Source organism: Medicago sativa, chromosome 7, assembly GCF_051527215.1.
Source record: "Medicago sativa cultivar Bolivia chromosome 7, Bolivia_mono, whole genome shotgun sequence".
NCBI classification, from domain to species: Eukaryota; Viridiplantae; Streptophyta; class Magnoliopsida; order Fabales; family Fabaceae; genus Medicago; species Medicago sativa.
The window spans coordinates 63,844,603-63,866,073 of NC_140755.1; the positions used below are offsets into that span (position 1 = coordinate 63,844,603).

Here is a 21,471-nt window from a genome sequence, read left to right on the forward strand (position 1 = left end):
GCTTTGGCACTGCTCTTAGACATACCTGCATCATTGACATTTTTAGATTTAGGTACCCATTGTTCTATGGGTCCTGGAAGGTTAGTACTTAAGGCTTTACTCTTCACTTCTTGTACCTTGTGCTGTGAGTTGGGTTGCTTCTGATTAACCATCACCTTAGGTTTTGGTACTTCAGAAGCAGTAACTGTCTTCTTCTGAAACTTAGACTTCAGAATCCCAGATTTTGGTTTCACCAGACTCTGAGGAATAGGTTCTGATCTTTTCAGGATCCTAACCTTTGAAGTTTTGGAATCAGATTTGATCATAGCCTTTGACTTAGAGTTCTTTGGCTTTGAAGTAATCTTAGCCTTAGAACTAGAAGCTTCAGGTTCTGATTGAACAACAGTTTCCAACTCAGCCCCTTCTGGTACAAAGAATGTTTTCAGACCTTCCTTGATGCATTCACAACAAGACTTTAGATTGGTTTTATCAAGTTTCACTTCTGGAAAACCAATTCCTCTGCCATTGTTCTTGTAAATGCTATAAATCATAGAAGCTACTCTGCTTCTGTCAATGCCAGATATAATAAAATCTTCAAGAGCAATTTCATGGTTACTTAAAGGTTTTTCATTACACTTTTCTTGTAGCTTCTGACATAAGAACCTGAGCTGATCTTCATATGTTTTACACATGAAGTCAAAGCCCCTAAGTCCTTGTTCAGAAGCTTTCAGATCCAATAGAGTTGATTTTTGCTGTTGTACCAAATCAGCATATTTTTCTTTTAAATCCTTCAACTCATTGGTTCTTACTTCAAAATGTGTAAGAAGTTCTTTAAGTGACTCAACAAGTTCATCTCTGGGAATTTTGGAATATACCTCGTTTTCATCTTCTGAGTCTGAATCTGATCCAGCTTCTGAAGTTGCTGTTGCTACCAACCCAACAGCTACCTTTGCATCTTCATCAGCTTCCTCTTTATCAGATCCAGATTCACTACCCAAATCATCCCAGGTTGCCATTAAACTCTGCTTAATCTGCTTCTTGAGTTTGCTTGGTTTAAATGTAGACCTCTTTGACTTGTCCTTTGACTTTTCTCTTTGAAGATCAGGGCATTCAGCAATGAAGTGTCCAGGCTTCTTACAGTTGAAGCATCCCTTCTGATCTTCTTTCCTTGAGCTTCTGGAGTTACCCCTTCTGGAGAGAAACTTTCTGTTCTTCTTGGCCAGATATTGAAGTCTGTTTGAGAGCATGGCCATTTCTGCAGCATCTGGTTCAGAATCTGAACTTGACTGTTCTTCCTCTTCAGATTCAACCACTTTGAGAGCTTTTGATGACTTGCCTTTGGATGGAAGAGCTATTGATTTACTCTTCTTAGTAGACTCATGTTCATTAAGACTTAACTCATGAACTTTGAGAGAACTAACAAGATCTTCGACACTTAAAGTGTTTAAATCTTTAGCTTCCTCAATGGCAGTCACCTTCGGTCTCCATCTGGCAGGTAAGCTTCTGAGAATCTTGCTTACATGATCAGAAGCAACATAGCTCTTCTTTAGAATCTGTAGACCAGAAACTAAGGTTTGAAACCTTGAGTACATCTCCTCAATAGTTTCATCATCCTTCATTTTGAATAACTCATACTGATGTACAAGCAGGAGAGCCTTTGCTTCTTTGACCTTCTTGCTCCCTTCATAATTTGAACAGAGAGAAGCAAACATAGCTTTAGCAGTGGATTTGTCACTCATCTTCATGTATTCTGCTTTGGGTATGGCAGTGACAAGAGCTCCTCTGATAATATGATGCTTCTTGTAAAGTTTCCTCAGTTCTGGAGTATGTTTCTTTCTATCCACAGCAGCTCCTTCTTCATCAAGGACTAAACCACCAACGCCGTCTTCCAGAATATCCCACAATTCTTCATCTAGGCTCATGATGTAACTGTAAAAATTGGTCTTCCACCAAGAGAACTCTTCAGCATCTCCATTGAACTTTGGAACTTTTCCAACACTGGTTTTCTTACTATCACTATAATCATGTGAAACATTTTTATAGCTAGTATCACCATCAGGAGGAGGAGTAGTCATGTTTTTCTCAGATCTTTGACTGTTGCACGGTTAAGTGATACACAACAGACCAAGGCTCTAGATACCAATTGAAGGTGAGAAAAACACAAGAAGGGGGGTTGAATTGTGTTTTTGAAAAATTCTTCGTTTCTCCTAAAAACTGAACACACTGATCAGAAGCTAAGTGAGACAGCTTCTGAAGTGATAATCAGAATCTAAATGCAGCGGAATAAAACAGAGAGAGAGAGAAGAAGAACGACACAAAGCAATTATACTGGTTCCTTCCACAATCCGGAAGTAGTCCAGTCCCCCTTGCACTTCCAAGGAGATTTCACTATGAGTAATATCTGATTACAAATGCTCAAGCACACAAGCAAGAGACTTCCAATGCTCAAGCACACAAGCAAGAGACTTCCTTTGCTCAAGAACACAATCAAGAGACTTCCTGCTCAAGCACAACTGCAAGAGACTTCCTAACTAAACAAAATTACACAGAAAATTGTTTAAGGTTGAACACTTGATATACAATCAGAGGTGCTCACAATACAAATCAGATACAGACTCAATGGACTTAAGAATTTCTAAGATATGACTTTGAGACACAGAAATTCTAAGTGAATGCAGAACAATTTCAGCAGAGGTTTGGTACTTGTGAAAATCTTGTGAGTCTTTCGTTCAGCGTTCTTGCATTACCAATTCTCTAAGTCTTCACTCCTTTATATAGAGGTGTGAGAGAGACGTTGTGAAATTGCCAACACACCAAAGAGTCGTTGTTGAAGCTTGATCTTTCACCAATAATCTTTTGCCTGATTTGGCTGTTGTCCTATGAAGAACAAATTTGAAATCCATTCCTTATCCAAAGGAACATCTATGCAGGCGAAACCGTATTCTGGAGCTGTTTTCTTGTCCTGTAGTGCGGACACAAAACAGAGTAGTGGAGAACGTGGTTGTACAATTCGTACAAAGTACAATGTCAACGCTTTCGTCCAAATTGCAAACACACGCCTTCAAACACCTTTGAAATGACCGTTGCAAACTCCACTAATCCTTTGTTTGTGTTTTCGAATCCAATAGACAGCTTTTGCATTGATGATTCTTCAATTCTTGATTCTTTGCAAATCCAGTTGATATTCAGCTTCTGGTGAAATGGCTTCTGATGAGGCAGCTTCTGATGATATGACTTCTGCAGCTTCTGATGACGCAGCTTCTGATGATGTGGCTTCTGGACCTCTTGTCTTCAGAAGCACTATTCTTCAGGAGCAGCTTACTTCAGGAGCGCTATTTCTTCAGGAGCGCTTTTTCTCTTCAGTAGCAAGATGCCTTCAGGAGCGTCCAAGCTTCAAATTTTTGTTGTTTCCATAGCTCTTTATTTGCTCATTCAGAACCAATGATGATGTAACTTTATAATTATGGTCCTGTACACTTGAACAAATATTAGCTAGTCCAATTTACAATTTTTAATACCTTGTTATCATCAAAACCCTTTAAGGTTCATTGTTAAACACATTTTGTTCCAACAAAATCATCTTTGAAACCTGCAGCATGTTGACAAAGGTATCTGTAGTAATGCTACACCCCACCTGAGAGAGGATATATGCAAAACGATTAATTTTCATATAGTTGTGATTGCGCAAAAGTGACTGAAATGTTTAAAAATATTAGACTTGATATAATTCGGCCATCAGGATGCTAAAAAAGGCATAAGATCAATTAGTCTGCTTATAAATTTCTCACCAAATTATTGGCATCACTACCCAGCGCAGTCAACTCTAATTCCTTATCAACACCATCATCATCAGTTGAATCCTGTTAAAAAGACAGTTTCTTCCGTGTCAAAATTCTAATATATAACGGCATGCGCAAGAATCCATACCTATATGATAGTACAAAAAAATATAAACAAAAAAAAACCTTGAGATTGTATTTCTTGATGAATTCATTGATGACTTCAACATCATCAGTAGCCCTTTTGACATCATAGTTCCTCCACTTCCTATTGATATTACCATCACTAACCTCCACCTTAAAGAGCATTTTTTTGTCCACAAAAAAGTTGAAATCAATAGGATAACCAATTGACTTGTTCTCAGGCTGCACCAAGCAAATGAGAGTTTGTAGTGATTAGTGTTGACTTGAATCTGCATATAAAATATAAAACTAAGAATAAGAAAGCAACCTTGTTAATTTCTGCAATCAAGTCTTGGACATTCCTTCCTATGAACTGGGTGACAATACGATCAAAGAGAACAAATGTTGTCGAGCCAGAATCATCCATGACAATGACATGCAGCTTGAACCTACAATGGATTGATTAATGATATCAGTTATAATCCAATTTAATTATTTGCATTGATATGTTTCATATAAAAAGCGGCATATTTACCTCGGAACAGCGCTTTTGCATTCCTTGCATCATTTGCAAGATAGTTTTCCATCAACCACAGTAACCAACAATGAATACATCAATGGCAGCGATCATATAATTGATTAGGAGGGAAAAAAAATGGGGTGATTAGGGCACTAATTGGCATTAACTACGATTTTATTCGCTAAATGAATACATACGATATGATTCCCTAAATAGAAAAGTTTACTAATCGTTGAGAGTTATGGTGATTTGATTGGCATTAACTACGATTTTAATGGACATTATGACGCATCTGTATGAGATAGGAAATGAGTAGTTACGATTTTATTTGCATTATTTGCATTGATTAATGAATACATCAATGGCAACGATCATATAATTGACTAGGAGGGAAAAAAGGGGGTAATTAGGGCACTAATTGGCATTAACTACGATTTTATTTGCTAAATGAATATATACGATATGATTCCCTAAATAGAAAAGTTTACTAATCGTTGGAAGTTATGGTGATTTGATTAGCATTAACTACGATTTTAATGGACATTATGACACATTTGTATGAGATAGGAAATGAGTAGTTACGATTTTACTCACTAAATGAATACATACGATATGATTCCCTAAATAGAAAAGTTTACTAATCGTTGGGAGTTATGGTGATTTGATTGACATTAACTACGATTTTAATGGACATTATGACGCATCTGTATGAGATAGGAAATGAGTAGTTTAAAACATATCATTTGAATCAACGACTGAGATTAGATTAGCAAGGAATTCACATAAACGGCTAAGATCATTTAATTGCTTAGGAGGGAAAAAGAGGGGGTGATTAGGGCAAATATGATAGCTTGACAACTCTAGCTTTTATAATAAAGGATAGGGTGAATTAGGGCAAACATGGTAGCCAAGCAAGTCTAGCTTTTATTTTTCGTGACCAATTGATATAAGTTCATTTTAATGGATGTTTATGATTTTTTTGATTAACAATTAGTGTAGGGGATTGTTGAATGAATTGATTAGCATTTAATACGTCTTTAATTGCATTAACGAAGTTATATGAGGAAACATTTTTAGAGTTTGAATCAATGGTGTGATCAAATGTGAAAATAGAGTTTGAACGGTGATATTAGAGTAGCAATTAATACTTGTTTAGGAGGGAAAAATGCTAGGCATTATGGCAAAATATGGTGAATTAGGGCAAACATTGTAGCCAAACAACTCTAGCTTTTATAATAAAGGATTAAGATTTCTTGATTTTCTTATTTCCTCTACTTTAACTTTCTTTCTCTATTCCGTTCATCATCAATTCTTCACCATCATCATCATCAATTCCGTTCATCGCTCAATTCTTCAATCGATTGCTCACTTTGTTCATCTCCCAATTCAACACTTATCTATGGTGTTTGTCTCAGAATCTTCATCTTAGTGTTATGAAGGATATTTTCTCAATTCATGGTAATTTCCTGAGAAGATTTCATCTATTTGTCTAATCCTCATTGAATTTGTCAGAAACACCTTGAATGTGGGAGCATCGATGTTCCATTCGCGGCCAAAGATGACATCGTTTCCATCATTGTCACCCTCATCTCAACCTTAATTATGTGACTCTCTCTTACTCTTCTTCCTTTTGTATTATTGTGTTGCGTGTGAGGTGTTTGATAATTTGACTCAATGAAATTTTACTCTATTATTTTGCAATTGCGTGCTTATCCAGGAATGAGGTGGATGAACCGTTACTTCAGTATTAAACGATGCCACTGCCGTGTGAGTATCTCCCAACAAAATTGTTTCAATTTGTGTTTAATAACATTGCTAAAATGAGCTTGGTGTTTTGTACTTCATGTAATGTGAAACACCTAAAAAATGTTGCAAGAGGAATACAAAGACATGATAAGAAACCATTTTTTTTGTTATTCTTAATTTTATTATTTTAGAACTTGCAGTTTTTGTATATTTAGTGCACAAAATCTAGTTGGTGATTGGTGATTGATGTATTCAATCTTTGATCTTGTTTATCACAGCAGAATTTGCTAAAATTAGGTAAAATTGTTCGTTAGAGATTGGCTAGTGGCTACTAATTAACTATAAAAAATGTTACATTTTTTAATTGTTACTAATAAGACTCTCAAGTGTTACTAAAACCATTTACTAACACGGGCTTTGCCTAACATTTATCAAATTTTACAAGATCTAAATAGTTACATTTGTTTTTTGATTTAGTTACAATTTTCAAGTGTTACTAAATCTCATATATGTTGTAGTGCTAGTCTTCCTCTTGTTCGGATGAGGTTGGATGATCCTGACAAGAGGTTTTAGATGATTTTCTACTGTTTTAGTCTTGTTTTAATGTGGGAGTGCTCCTTTTGTTTTGTTTTGTTTTGGCTAGACTTGACTTGAGTACTTTTTGTGCTCATCTTATGGCCAATACAATGTTTTTTTTCCTTAAAATGTTATATTTGATTTAGAGTGAATCACCAAAAGTCTATGAGATTATAGGGGTTGAAATTGTTAAAATTTCAAAATGATCCTTTAAATTGAAAATCTTCGTTCACGTATGGAATATTCTGAACTCTCCACCGATGCAAAGTGAGTCTGAAGGTAAATATTATTGTCCCCCTTGTTTCCATTATGTCTGTATGTTATCTACATCAATAGGTATGTACACACTGAATACACACACACACACACACACACAGAAACCTAATTTTTGCTGCACCAACGTTAGATAAAAGTGAAATACTGGCTCTTGTAAACGATAAGATGGATTCTTTGATCCTTTATAATCTATGATTAAATGGTTGCGTTAATGATGAGTGATAATTATGCATTTCGCATTGAACTTAAGAATAAAATGATTAATTCTTATATCAAGTAGAATTTCTCTATCATGACTGTTGTGTTCATTAACCAGTGATTAGCTAGTAAAGATTGAAGCATGTCTTTTTTTTTTGAGGGAAGATTGAAGCATGTCTTATTGTATGTGTTATAGAAGAAATGCTTTGGTGGGCTTTGCCTACTATTTGAAAGTCATCACTGCATTCGTTGGTATCGTATGAAGTCGTCCATGATAGTGATTATGATCTGTTCAATTTTAGGGCTCATTCTATTTCTATGCATCCTGATAACTTATATGGGCATATGCAGAGTTACTGAAGTGTCCACGAAAATAGAACGAGTGCAGGAGCAAAAATAAAGAGCTTCTCCGAGTCTATACCACAAATAGAATTTCTGAAGTTATTTAGTGGTTGCCTTATTGCATTTGAAGGTTTTGCAGGTTATTTCTTTGTTTACCCTTTGAATCTCTTTGCTATTGCCGAATAATTACTGTAGTCTCTTAGATCTACTCAATAGATAAAACTTGGACAAAATAAAGTATATGCAAAATCAGAACAAATTTTTTTAATGAGAAAATGCTTTCATGTATCTATTAAATTATTTACTCAAACATGATTTCACTTGTAAGATAACAAACCTATTTAATCCATTTTACCAAAATTTAACACATTGCAAAATCAAAATGCACCAATTAAACATCAATTAGAGGTGCCTTTTGAAATCAACGACCACCAGAGAGAACGGATTCAGCAATATACTGCACAACCTGTTTCATGCTTGGTCTAGCCAAAGGCTCTAAATGTGAACACAACAAGCCAAATTTCAACACCAATTCCACCTCTTCAGAAGACACATAATTTGTTCCTAAATATACATCTTTTGCCTCAAGAATTTCACCACTTTTCCAACCTCTGTTGTCAATAGTGGCCGCGCCGACCGCTATAGCGGAAAAATCAGGACCACCGCACCAGGCCGCATCAGCGCGTGTCAAAAGTTGAAAGCGGCCAAAGCGGACCTATAAATAGTAAAACAATAACTTATACTAGTTGTATATAATTGGTATTAGGCATTTTCGATTTTGCTATCCCTTTTATTTCATATTATGAATACTTCGTGAAATTTTGAGTAATGTTTAAGGTATTTTAGTATTTCTTTTTGAATAGTATGGTATCTAGTATTAAATTTATTAGTGGCCGCACTACCGAAATAGCGCCCGCTACGCGCCCCGCTCCCGCACCACGCCAACTATTGAGTTGGCCGCGCCGCGCCGCATTTCTGCATTGACAACAGAGTTTCCAACATTCAAACACATAATCAACTAGAATTAGACTCTCATTGTTTCCCACACGACCTATAGGCCTCCTACCACAAACAACCTCAAGAAGAAATGCACCAAAAACAACACATCAGAAAATTTAGTAGCCTTACCTGTTCTAACTAAGAGTTTTATATTCAGATTTTATGGCAAATAAAAAAGTAGTAGAGAAAGAAGACACACTTTTACCGAGTGTTTTTGAAAACTATAGGATTTGGATAGAAAGCATTGCCATCAAGATATAAATGTGATGATTGGAATCAACTGTATTTATAGATAAAGCAACATAAACACAAGTCTGAGGAACATGATTATAGTTTGTGAATGAATAATGCTTCTGTAGTTCTAGCTGTTCGAGTGTTCGGTGTTTATTATTGATAAGATTTTTGAAAAATTGCATGTTGTGCAATCTTTCTACTCTAATGGAGTTAAGGAACTAATAGGGTGAGGGTTGAGTGTTTTTGCCTGATATTCTTATGTTGGAAAACAATTTGTAAACATCTTGGATAATGAGATCTCATTAGAGTAAATATCAAACTCTTTTTCTAGTTTTCTCCTTGGATCTCAATTAGATTATTCTTTCCTAGGGCTTTGGTCAATTTACTCTCAAACTGTTTCATACCGACTAATTTGGTTGAAATTTTTTAATTTCAGTGATCATTTTAGAAGTATGAGTATTATGATGAATGGAAAATTTGAAATTCATCAATGCATTCGTTTGTATCGTATGAAGTCGTCCATGATAGTGATTATGATGTGTTCAATTTTAGGGCTCATTCTATACATCCCAATAACTTAATCTTATATGTGCATATGCAGAATTATTTAGTGGTTGCCTTATTGCATTTGAGGTTTTGCAGGTTATTTCTTTGTTTACCCTTTGATCTCTGTGATATTACTGAATAATAATTGTAGTCTCTCGTCTACTCAAAATAGATACAAACTTGGACTCGATAAAGTATATGCAAAATCAAAACAAAAAAAGTTTAATGAGAAAATGCTTTTACGTAACTATTAAACCATTTACGCAAACATGATTTCACTATTTAGATGACAAACTGTCTTTAATCCTTTTTACCAAAATCTAATACATTACAAAATCAAAATGCACCAATTAAGCATCAATTAGACGTGCCATTTGAAATCAACGACCACCCGAGAGAACAGATTCAGCAATAGACACAGAAGCATATGGCACTGTCTTGTCCCCAACAAATAATTGGTACCCAAAAGTTAAACCAAAAGAAGATAAACGAAGCGATGAAAAATCTGGAAAAGGTGTATCCCTCTCCAAATACTGCACAACTTGTCTCATACTTGGTCTAGCCAAAGGCTCTGAATGTGAGCACAACAGGCCAAGTTTCAACACCAATTCCACCTCTTCAGACACATAATTTGTTCCTAAATGTACATCTTTTGCCTCAAGAATCTCACCTCTTTGCCAACATTCAAACACATAATCAACTAGAATTAGACTGTCATTGTCTCCTACACGGCCTATAGGCCTCCTACCACAAACAACCTCAAGAAGAAATGCACCAAAAGAAAACACATCAGAAAATTTAGTAGCCTTACCTCTTCTAATATGTTCAGGAGCAAGATAACCAATAGTTCCAGCCAAATGAGTTGTTTGAGGATCTGCACCATGATCATGCAACCTTGAAAGACCAAAATCTCCCAATCTAGCATTAAAGTCAGAATCTAACAACACATTACTAGCTTTTATGTCTCTATGGATAACAACTTTCTCCCATTCTTCATGAAGATAAACCACACCTGAAGCAACACCTTTGATGATCCTAAATCTCTGACTCCAATTCAACCTCACTTTTGGTTGGTTGTATAGATAGTTGTCTAAACTTCCATTCGGCATGTAATCATAAACCAAAAGTAACTCGCTTTTTCGCCTGCAATAACCATGAAGTTGGACAAGATTCCTGTGCCGAAGACGACCAATACTAACAATTTCCGACACAAATTCCCTCATCCCTTGTCTTGATTCATGAGACACCCTTTTCACAGCAACCTCAAGTTTGGAACTTGGTATCACACCTTTGTAGACTCTACCAAATCCACCAACTCCTAGTAGCCTCTTTTCACTGAAACCTTTTGTGGCAAAGTATAGATCTTTGAACTTAAATCTATGTGGGCCATATTCATGTTCCCAATCTTCAAGAACTTCATCAAACTTTTTCAATTTGACATAATACATAACCCCTAAAGTTATGATGAATACCAAACATAGCAAAATCAAAGGCAACCCAACAGTTAAAATTTTCGACTTTTTTTTCTCAGCAAACACTGGTAGTTTAGGAAGTTCAGAGATTTCAAGGTTTTGAGCTTGACCATTAACGTTGAAACTCCAACCAAGAATATACTGAGAAGCTACCATTAACCCTGTTGAAGATGAGAATCCAACATACATTCTACTGTTGAGAATTGAAGAAAGATCTTTGCTCAATGATAACAAAGGTTGTGTTGGTTTATTACTAGCACCAACACTCATTGGAGCTAAAGTAACATCAATCTTTTTCTTCACTCCATCATATTCAATCCATACCTGCATAGGATATCCACTGGAAAGGGATAAATCCTTGAATTGACCATAACCATCATAATATCCTGCAGGAGTTGAATTAGCTGATTTCAAATCATTGATATCAATACCAACATGGTTATCATTGATATCATCAAACTCAAAATTTTGACGAGTGTCAAGCTCAACACCAAAAACATGGTTGCTACTGTTTCCATTGTTTGATTCATTGAATAGACCAAGGTATTGACTTGGTAGTGAATCTGGTAGCCCTTTTGTAGGAGAAATAACAAACACAATTCCATGGCCACCAATATTTGCATATTGAGGTCTTATGGCAAATACAAAAGTAGTTGAGAAAGAAGACACAATTTCACTAGAAGTGTTTTTGAAAACTATTGGATTTGGATAGAAAGCATGCCCTTGGGCTCTTTCTGTATCATTGGTGAGTTTTGGTATGCCAGTTGAGGTTAACTCAGCAATACCATCAAGATATAAGTGTGATGATTTGAATCCATTATAGATGAAACTGTTGTCTTCACTTGCTACCAATGTAACATGAAAAAACAACATGAACACAAGTCTGAGGAACATGATTATAGGTTGTGAATAATAATGCTTATACAGTTTTGTTCAGTGTTTATTATTAATTATTTACAAGATTTTGTCTTATTGCAAGTCTCATTTGGGACCTACTAATAAAGGACCTGAACCTAACTTTGCTACGTATTATAACCAAAAGAAACATCTAATGGTTACTAAAATTGCGTATCTCATTTGAGTCCTACTAAGAAATGTCTCATTCTAAGTGGTGGAAGACTAAATTTAATTTCAAATAACCCAATAAATCTTTAGCATTCTTTCTATTTAATTAGTTTTTCATACACTGTGTCCATTTGATTTCTTTTTTATCAACTTTAATTATTTAGATATATTTTGTTTCTTTCTACGTCTGCTGTACAATTCACAAATCATGATTTTGATGGTGTGATCCTATATACAACTCTTGGAATTTTGTTTCTTTCGATGATAAGAAGATTTTTGCTTTTAGTATATATCTTTGTAATTCATTTTCTCTATTTTGTACAACTACAATTATTCTCTTATTCCACTAGCTTTAATTTTTATTTTTATCTTCAATATCTTTGAACTAAATCAAAATGATGGTCAAATTTAAAAAATGATGGCCACCTTTTTTTTGGCCTGAAATGGAGATAACTTGATTTCCTTTCCATAGAGTATTATTTATTTTTTAAATCAAGGTATAACCTTTGCGCAAATCCATGACTAATCCCACGAGGTAACTGAGATCCAATAATCTATAAATGAGCTCTTTTTCATTCACACAGTCCAGGTACCCTAAAACAAATGCTCAAGAGACTCAAATATCTACCATTTATGCCACATGACATTGGATGTTTCCTTAGAATGGATGATTTGAATAGAAAAGCCGACTGCAAAGGAAAATTCAAATAAAACACTCGTGAATTAATATGTTGAAGTGTGATTTAACAATCAAAAATTTATAAGCAAAGTAAATTAAATAAAAAGCCTAAAAATCCATCTATTCTTATAGATTTCCAATCAACTAAATAGTTCAAATGTGAAAATAGTTCAAAGCATCCATGCAACGCGCGGGTCAAAATCTAGTTAATCACATAATGTCCATGTATTATGTTATATGTATAAGATATGTACACAGTAAATCAGTGTCATCAACTGTGTTTTGTACCAGTGCATTATGGCTGGTGGCTGCTTTACAGATTTCAGTTTGCAGAGTGTTATATAGCCAATGCTGTCAAATTTAGAGGCGCTATAGTACTGATGATGAGTAGAAGAATTTGACCAAATTGCTATTGTTCTGCAATAAGCCCTTTTATACAAAAATGTTGTCATTAATAACAGCTATAGCAGCACTATAGTACTGTACCATAGTAGAATTTGAACGAACCGCTATGCCGCAATAGACAATACTGGTTATAGCTCACTGATCAGTTATGGTATTTCCAGCTCGTACTGACATTTTTTGGCACCCCTACTGGTTTTTAGCATTTCCGGCTACTCAACCTCAACCACACACATTCTTCTTCTTCTTAGTCCTTTGTTTACTCATTTGTTCATAATCCTCTTTGCAACTTGTCTTTTTCTTTAACCCTACTTTCTTGCTCCGCTGCTACTCAATCCCCCATTGTTCTGTTTTTCTATACTAGGTTGTTAATTATGAATGTCTGTAATTTTATAACTTTTTTTTATTTCTTTGAAAATTTATTTACATACAGCATAAAATAATTATGTTGGATATACAATCTTTGGTATAAAATTATATCATCATCTACTATCTCTCATAGCGTTCCTAGGGTCTATTACATGTATCTAATGACTACATCATATTTACCATGGACTACATCTATGAATATAAATTAATTCTAGATCTTTCATTAGTTAGGCATACTGCATACAGTCAATAAAATACTCACACAAACACCAGACACGACACGACACATGTTACACACTCAAACACACCTTCAATATGAAGTATTAATTCTACATATTCTAGAGCTTTTTATGGTTTCTCTTTATCTCTAACTATTCGACTACTTCTCATTTTTAGAAGTCCAAAATAATCCTTAACTTGAAAATCTTTGTTCATGTTAGTCCTTTTGGGTCGGTCAGTATAGTCCTTGGAATTGTCTTGAAGAGACTAATGTGACTGAATTTTCAATTCTAAGGATCGTTTTAGAATTTGTTAATTTTAGGGGCTAAATCATGTGACGACGCCGTGACCAACACTATTTTGGGACTCAAATAGGTTATCTACTCTTGTTTTATGTTAAATGATGTGCCTATGCTAGGTGTGGCTACATTAGTTCATATGTTGATGCTGTCTGATGAATGGAAAATTTGAAATTCCTCACTGTATTTGTTGGTAACTTATGACATCGTCCATGACAGTGATTATAATTATTCTGTGTTGTTCAAATTTAATATTTAAGGCTCATTCTAGGAAATAGAAAGAGTGAAGGAGACTAGTTGAAGAACTTTGCTGAGACTTTATGGAAAAACCGTAGGATGTATTCATATGATTTTCTAGGAAATACAGAAGTAAATATATATATGTCCAGTTATCGATGCTGGTATTTGCAGGATTCTGTAAATTGATCCATCTTCTGCTGCTGTAGGTTCAGGTTGAAGTTGAACTAGTGATAAATAATAAAAATAAACTAATTTTGTGCAAGTGTTGCTTGTAGTTAAACTGTTATGCTGGCTTATATTCATGACATGTAAGTGGTGACTATGGCGACGCATCAGATAGATATTTCATGGTGTTGCAAATATTAGTACTTTAATCAATGAATTAAAACTCAAATAGGAGAAAAATACTACAATTAAAACTCAAACACTACATAAAACTCGTGTATCTATTACACTATTAACTCAAATATGATTTTACATTTGATTTAACAAACTCATCTTAATCCATTTTACCAAAATCTAACGACCACCAGAGAGAAGTGAGTCGGCAATAGACACAGAAGTCTGTGACATTGTGTTGCCCATAGAAGAAGGATAAGACAAAGGAAAGTCCACAAAATATTCTTGGTACCCAAAGGTTAATCCAGAAGAAGATAGACTAAGCAAAGACAAATCTGGCAAAGGTTCCCTCTCCAAATACTGCACAACTTGTCTCATACTTGGTCTAGCCAAAGGCTCTGAATGTGAACACAACAAGCCAAGTTTCAACACCAACTCAACCTCTTCAGACACATAATCAGTGCCCAAATTTACATCTTTTGCCTCAAGAATCTCGCCTCTTTTCCAACACTCAAATACGCAATCAACCAAAATTACACTCTCATTTTCCCCTACATTAGCTATAGGCCTTCTACCACAAGCAACCTCAAGAAGAAATGCACCAAAAGAAAACACATCGGAATATTTAGTAGCCTTACCTGTTCTAATATGTTCCGGAGCAAGATAACCAATAGTTCCAGCCAGATGAGTCGTGTGAGGATCTGCACCATGGTCATACAACCTTGAAAGACCAAAATCTCCCAATCTAGCATTCAATTCAGAATCTAACAACACATTACTAGCTTTTATGTCTCTATGAATTACAACTTTCTCCCATTCTTCGTGAAGATAAACCACACCTAAAGCAACGCCTTTGATGATTTTAAATCTTTGACTCCAATTCAACCTCATTGTTGGTTGGTTGTATAAATAGTTGTCTAAACTTCCATTCGGCATGTAATCATAAACCAAAAGTAACTCGCTTTTTCGCCTGCAATAGCCATGAAGTTGAACAAGATTCCTGTGCCGAAGACGACCGATACTAACAATTTCCGACACAAATTCCCTCATCCCTTGTCTTGATTCATGAGACACCCTTTTCACAGCAACCTCAAGTTTGGAACTTGGTATCACACCTTTGTAGACTCTACCAAATCCACCAACTCCCAGTAGCCCCTTTTCCCTGAAACCCTTTGTGGCAAAGTATAGATCTTTGAACTTAAATCTATGTGGGCCATATTCTTGTTCCCAATCTTCAAGAATCTCAGCAAACTTCTTCCGTTTGATATAATACATAACCCCTAAAGTTATCATGAATATCAAACTTATCAAAATTAAAGGCAACCCAACAGTTAAAAATTTTGACTTCGTTTTCTCAGCAAATACTGGTAGCTCAGGAAGTTCAGAGATTACAAGGTTTTGAGCTTGACCATTAATCTTAAAACTCCAACCAAGAATATAATGAGAAGTTAGAAATGAACCAGTAGCTGATGAAAATCCAACATACATACTATTGTTAATAATTGGAGAAAGATCTTTGGTCAATGATAACAAAGGTTGTTTTGGTTTAACAACATTAATTGGAGCTAAAGTAACATCAATCTTTTTCTTTTCACCATCATATTCAATCCATACCTGCATAGGATAGCCACTGAAAAGGCTCATATTCTTGAATTGACCATTACTATCATAATATCCTGCAGGAGTTGAATTATCTGATTTCAAATCATTGATATCAATACCAACATGGTTATCATTGATATCATCAAACTCACTACTAATAATAGTATCAAGTTCAACACCAAAAACATGGTTGCTAGGATTTCCATTGTTGGAATCGTCAAAGAGACCAAGGTATTGACTTGGTAGTGAATTTGGTAGCCCTTTTGTAGGAGAAAGAACAAAAACAATTCCATGGCCACTAAGAGTTGGATCTTCAGGTCTTATGGCAAATACAAAAGTAGTTGAGAATGAAGAAACACTTCCATTGGAAGTGTTCTTGAAAACTATAGGGTTTGGATAGAAAGCATGTGCTTTTTCTTGTTTGGTATCATTGGTGAGTCTTAGTAAGCCATTGGAGGTTAACTCAGCAATACCATCAAGATGTAAATTTGATGATTGGAATCCATTATAGATGAAACTGTTGTCTTCACTTGGTACCAATGTAACAAGAAAAAACATCATAAACACAAGTTTGAGGAACATGCTTATAGTTTGTGAATAATAATGCTTATGCAGTTCTGTTCAGTGTTTATTATTTATTATTTATTTATAAGATTTTGTCCTGAGTGAAGAAAAAATTGCAAGTCTAATTTGGCTCCTACTAAGAAATGTCTTGGAACCTAACTATGCTATGAATTATCACCAAAAGAAACATCAAATGGTTACTAAAATTGCGTATCTCATTTAGGTCCTACTAAGAAATGTCTTCATTTAGTTTAGTAAAAATGAATTTTTGTGGAACTCATTTGGGACCATTTGAATAGTTGTGCACATTTGAACCACCGTTTTTTTTCTTTCCCAACTACACATTTTCAATGTTTACGTATTGAGTGTTTGATGCTAAATTGAATATGTTAAATTCAAACATCAATGTCCTTTAATTTCTTCAAATAAGCATAGTTTTTTTTTAAAAAAATTTCACACTTGAGTGTGGATCTGACCGGTTACTATTGATTTATCTAAGTCTATGATTTGCTTGGTTGCTAAGAAAATGATGAATGAATATGTTGTGGAAGGATGGATAAAGATAATGTTGGTTTTCAGTCAAAATTTCGTGTTTTTCTTCATGGAAAAATCGTAGGCCATTTCAAGTCAGCCTGTTTCATAGGTCATATGTGCTGGCAAGTTGCGGGGAGATGGAGGTAAATCACGAGGCAGTTTACTCGGGATTGACAGCTATAAAATACAGTTTTTGACATATTTGTTGAGCAATCTTTCTACTCTAAAAGAGAGAATTTTTAAGGAATTTAGAGGTTTAGAGTATCCTTAAAAAGTAACCTAATAACATAACTTTGTTCTCCAAAAACTTTACTCTCTTTTCAATTTTCTGGTTCTTCTTCATTTTTTGTCCAACACTTTATCATAGTTTCTGTTTTTCTTACCCTAGTTATGGTGTTATTATGGGGCTTTTTAACGTTAGTCCTTTTGGTTGGTCAATATAGTCCTTGAAATTGTCTTGAAGAGACTAATGTGATTGAAAATTTTCAATTTCAATGATCATTTTAGAATATGTTAATTTTAGGGGATAACTTGCACGATGTCGCGACGAATACTATTTTAAGACAAATAGGTTATTCGGTCTTTTGTTTTATGTTATATGATCTGCCTATGCTAGGTGGTGCTTACCTAAAAATTCTTGATGGCTACAATGTTTATATTTATATTTAAGGCTCATTCTATGCATGCTGATAACTTAATCCTGACAAGCCCTATTTATTGATATTGATTAGTTGCTCAATATTATAGGTGGATATCTAAAAGTACAAGTGTTCAAGAAAATAGAAAGAGTGAAGGAGAAAAGCTAAAGAACTTTGCTGAGGCTTTATGGAAAAACCTTAAGATGTATTTCGATGATATTCTAGAAAATACAGAAGCAAATATATGTCTGGTTATTGATGCTCGTATTTGGAGGATTCTGTAAATTGATCCATCTTCTGCTGCTAGGTTCAGGTTGAAGTTGAACTAGTGATAAATGATAAAAATCAACTAATGTTGTGCTAAATTAGTTCAGTGTTGCTTGTAGCTAAAATGTTATGCTGTCATGCTGGCCTATACTATGGTATCCATTATAATAACATTTCTATGGCATATAATGACATGTAACTGGTACTATTTTGGATACATAAAAACACGATTTCATGTATCTGTTACACTATATTTGTCAAAAAAAACAAAAAAAAAACAAAAAAAAATGTATCTATTACACTATTAACTCAAATATGATTTTACATTTGATTTAACAATCTCTCTTTAATCCATTTTACCAAAATCTAACGACCACCAGAGAGAAGTGAATCAGCGATAGACACAGAAGTCTGTGACATTGTGTTGCCCATCGAAGAAGGATAAGACAAAGGAAAGTCCTCAAAACATTGTTGGTACCCAAAAGTTAAACCAGAAGAAGATAAACTAAGCAAAGACAAATCTGGTAAAGGTATATCCCTCTCCAAATACTGCACAACTTGTCTCATACATGGTCTAGCCAAAGGCTCTGAATGTGAACACAACAATCCAAGTTTCAACACCAACTCAACCTCTTCAGACACATAGTTTGTCCCCAAATTTACATCTTTTGCCTCAAGAATATCACCTCTTTTCCAACACTCAAAGACACAATCAACCAAAATTACACTTTCATTTTCCGCTACATTATCAATCGGCCTTCTACCACAAGCAACCTCTAGAAGAAATGCACCAAAAGCAAACACATCAGAAAATTTAGTAGCCTTACCTGTTCTAGTATGCTCAGGAGCAAGATACCCTACAGTTCCAACCAAATGAGTTGTGTGAGGATCTGCACCGTGATCATACAACCTTGCAAGACCGAAATCTCCCAATCTACCATTCAATTCACCATCTAATAACACATTGCTAGCCTTTATGTCTCTATGAATCACAACCTGCTCCCATTCTTCGTGTAGATAAAACAAACCCGAAGCAACACCTTTGATGATTCTAAATCTTTGACTCCAATTCAAGGTCACTTTTGGTTGGTTGTATAGATAATTGTCTAAACTTCCATTAGGCATGTAATCATAGACCAGGAGTAACTCACCTTTTCGCCTGCAATAGCCGAGAAGCGGAACAAGATTCCTATGACGAAGACGACCGATACTAACAATTTCCGACACGAATTCCCTCATCCCTTGTCTTGATTCATGTGAAACCCTCTTCACTGCAACCTCAAGCTTGGAACCTGGCATCACACCTTTGTAGACTCTACCAAATCCACCAACTCCTAATAGACCCTTTTCCCTGAAACCCTTTGTAGCAAAGTACAAGTCTTTGAACTTAAACCTATGAGGGCCATATTCATGCTCCCAATCTTCAAGCAACTCAGCAAACTTCTTCCTCCTTTTGATATAATAAATAACCCCTAAAGTTATCATGAAAACCAAACTTAGCAAAACCAAAGGCAATCCAACAGTTAAAAACATGGACCTTTTTTTCTCACCAAATCTTGGTAGTTTAGGAAGTTCGGAAATAACAAGATCTTGAGCTTGACCATTAACCTTAAAACTCCAACCAAGAATATAATGAGAAGTGAAAACTGAACCAGTAGCTGATGAGAATCCAACATACATACTATTGTTCAAAATTGGAGAAAGATCATTGGTCAATGATAACAAAGGTTGTTTTGGTTTAACAACATTAATTGGAGCTAAAGTAACATCAATCTTTTTCTTTTCACCATCATATTCAATCCATACCTGCATAGGATAGCCACTGAAAAGTGTCAAATTCTTCAATTGACCATTACCATCATAATATCCTGCAGGAGTTGAATTTACTGATTTCAAATCATTGATATCAATTCCAACATGGTTATCATTGATATCATTAAACTCACTACTAATAATAGTATCAAGTTCAACACCAAAAACATGGTTGCTAGTATTTCCATTGTTGGATTTGTCAAAAAGACCAAGGTATTGGCTTGGTAGTGAATTTGGTAGCCCTTTTGTAGGAGAAACAACAAAAACAATTCCATGGCCACTAAGAGTTGGATATTGAGGTCTTATGGCAAATACAAAAGTAGTTGAGAAAGATGAAACACTTCCATTAGAAGTGTTCTTGAAAACTATAGGATTTGGATAGAAAGCATGTGCTTTTTCTTGTTTGGTATCATTGGTGAGTCTTAGTAAGCCATTGGAGGTTAAATTAGCAATACCATCAAGATACAAATGAGATGATTGGAAACCATTATAGATGAAACTGTTATCTTTACTTGCTACCAATGTAACAAGAAAAAACAACACCAACACAAGCTTGAGGAACATGATTATAGTAGTTTGTGAATAATAATGATTCTATAGTTCTGTTTAGTGATTATTTATTATATCAAAGATTTTGTCATAAGTGAAAGAAAAAAAAAATTGGAAGTGTCATATGGGGGCCTGCTAAGAAATAGGAACGGTGGAACCTGTAGTAGGGATCATTTGAAAATTTATGCACATGTGAACCACAAAAATTTTCCAACTTTAGTGTACAAGTCAAATTCTTATTTGCATAAATATCTTCAATGTTTACATCATTACATGTTAAGTGTTTGATATAAATTGAATGTGTGAAATCAAACATCAATGTCATCTAATTTCTTAAAATAAGTATGGTATATTCTTTTAATTTCATACTTGAATGTGTGGATTTGAATGGTCACTATTGGTAATTATCTAAGTCTATGATTTGCTTGGCGGCTAAGTAAATAATGAATGAAGAGGTGGTGGGATGAATTGGAGAATGATATCATTGTCACTGATTATTGATATCTTATCCATCTTATTGTTAAAATAGAGACGTTCGATTAATAAACTTTTTTTTGACTCTTTGATTAATAAACTTGTCGTCTTAGTAAGACTTAATTTTTAAAAACTACTGGTACTATTTAGAAAGCATTTGAACTTATAATATCTTTTGTTTTATCCAAAATTCTCATTTATCTTTCAATTTTAATATATTTTATCATGCAAACTAGTTCAAATATTATTCCCTATAGTATCAGTTAAGAAAGATATAAGAAACATATATGCACCATTAGTGTATATAAATAATTTTATATTGGCGCCCAATAAGAATCAATCACCACACTGTCCTTAAATATAAGACATTTTGGCTAAGTAACTAAATTTAAGAAAGTTGGCATTAATATATTAAATTTGATAATAGTTTTTATATTTTTCATAAGTTTGTTTCTTGAAAGAGAGATTTAGTTCTCTCAAAAACAAAGAGATTAAGTTTGTTTCTTATTTATTTTTTATTTTTTTGACAGATTATAATATTTATTGTAGGTTGTAGAAGAAGGGGTAAAAATTTTACCAAAAAATAAAGAAGGGGTAAATAATTAGATGAATGTTGATAAAAGAAAAAT

General features: G+C 34.5%; 2 protein-coding genes, 1 long non-coding RNA gene and 2 pseudogenes across 5 annotated transcripts; 1 reads left to right on the forward strand and 4 right to left on the reverse strand.

The window, feature by feature from the left end:
• Positions 1–3,517: 3,517 nt before the first annotated feature.
• LOC146907597 (uncharacterized) lies at positions 3,518–4,755 on the reverse strand. The gene is made up of 5 exons (XM_085729129.1): positions 4,417–4,755; positions 4,210–4,330; positions 3,945–4,124; positions 3,768–3,839; positions 3,518–3,613 (listed from the first exon to the last, which is right to left on the reverse strand). Exons 2-5 carry the CDS (start codon positions 4,306–4,308, stop codon positions 3,518–3,520), a joined length of 447 nt encoding a protein of 148 aa, XP_085585255.1. The 5' UTR covers positions 4,309–4,330; positions 4,417–4,755.
• Positions 4,756–5,655: 900 nt separating this feature from the next.
• On the forward strand, positions 5,656–7,682 carry LOC146907598 (uncharacterized). The gene is made up of 3 exons (XR_015019298.1): positions 5,656–6,005; positions 6,119–6,168; positions 7,549–7,682. It is a non-coding gene; the product is annotated as an uncharacterized LOC146907598 (long non-coding RNA).
• A 1,857-nt stretch (positions 7,683–9,539) lies between these two features.
• LOC146907599 (L-type lectin-domain containing receptor kinase IV.1 pseudogene) lies at positions 9,540–14,101 on the reverse strand (annotated as a pseudogene). The gene has a single exon (XR_015019297.1). The product of XR_015019297.1 is annotated as an L-type lectin-domain containing receptor kinase IV.1 pseudogene (transcript).
• A 344-nt stretch (positions 14,102–14,445) lies between these two features.
• LOC146907600 (L-type lectin-domain containing receptor kinase IV.1 pseudogene) lies at positions 14,446–18,054 on the reverse strand (annotated as a pseudogene). The gene has a single exon (XR_015019296.1). The product of XR_015019296.1 is annotated as an L-type lectin-domain containing receptor kinase IV.1 pseudogene (transcript).
• A 115-nt stretch (positions 18,055–18,169) lies between these two features.
• Positions 18,170–20,604, reverse strand: LOC146907601 (L-type lectin-domain containing receptor kinase IV.1-like). The gene has a single exon (XM_085726996.1). It carries the CDS (start codon positions 20,381–20,383, stop codon positions 18,374–18,376), a length of 2,010 nt encoding a protein of 669 aa, XP_085583122.1. The 5' UTR covers positions 20,384–20,604; the 3' UTR covers positions 18,170–18,373.
• Positions 20,605–21,471: the final 867 nt, after the last annotated feature.

Excerpts from the sequence above, each read along its gene's own strand:
- LOC146907597 (XM_085729129.1), bottom strand. The coding sequence starts at position 4,308 with ATGGATGATTCTGGCTCGACAACATTTGTTCTCTTTGATCGTATTGTC. Across the intron at positions 4,125-4,209 it reads TGATTGCAGAAATTAACAAG|CCTGAGAACAAGTCAATTGG; the intron begins GTTGCTTTCTTA and ends TGCTTGGTGCAG. Across the intron at positions 3,614-3,767 it reads GTAGTGATGCCAATAATTTG|GTGGGGTGTAGCATTACTAC; the intron begins GTGAGAAATTTA and ends ATCCTCTCTCAG.
- LOC146907601 (XM_085726996.1), bottom strand. The coding sequence starts at position 20,383 with ATGTTCCTCAAGCTTGTGTTGGTGTTGTTTTTTCTTGTTACATTGGTA.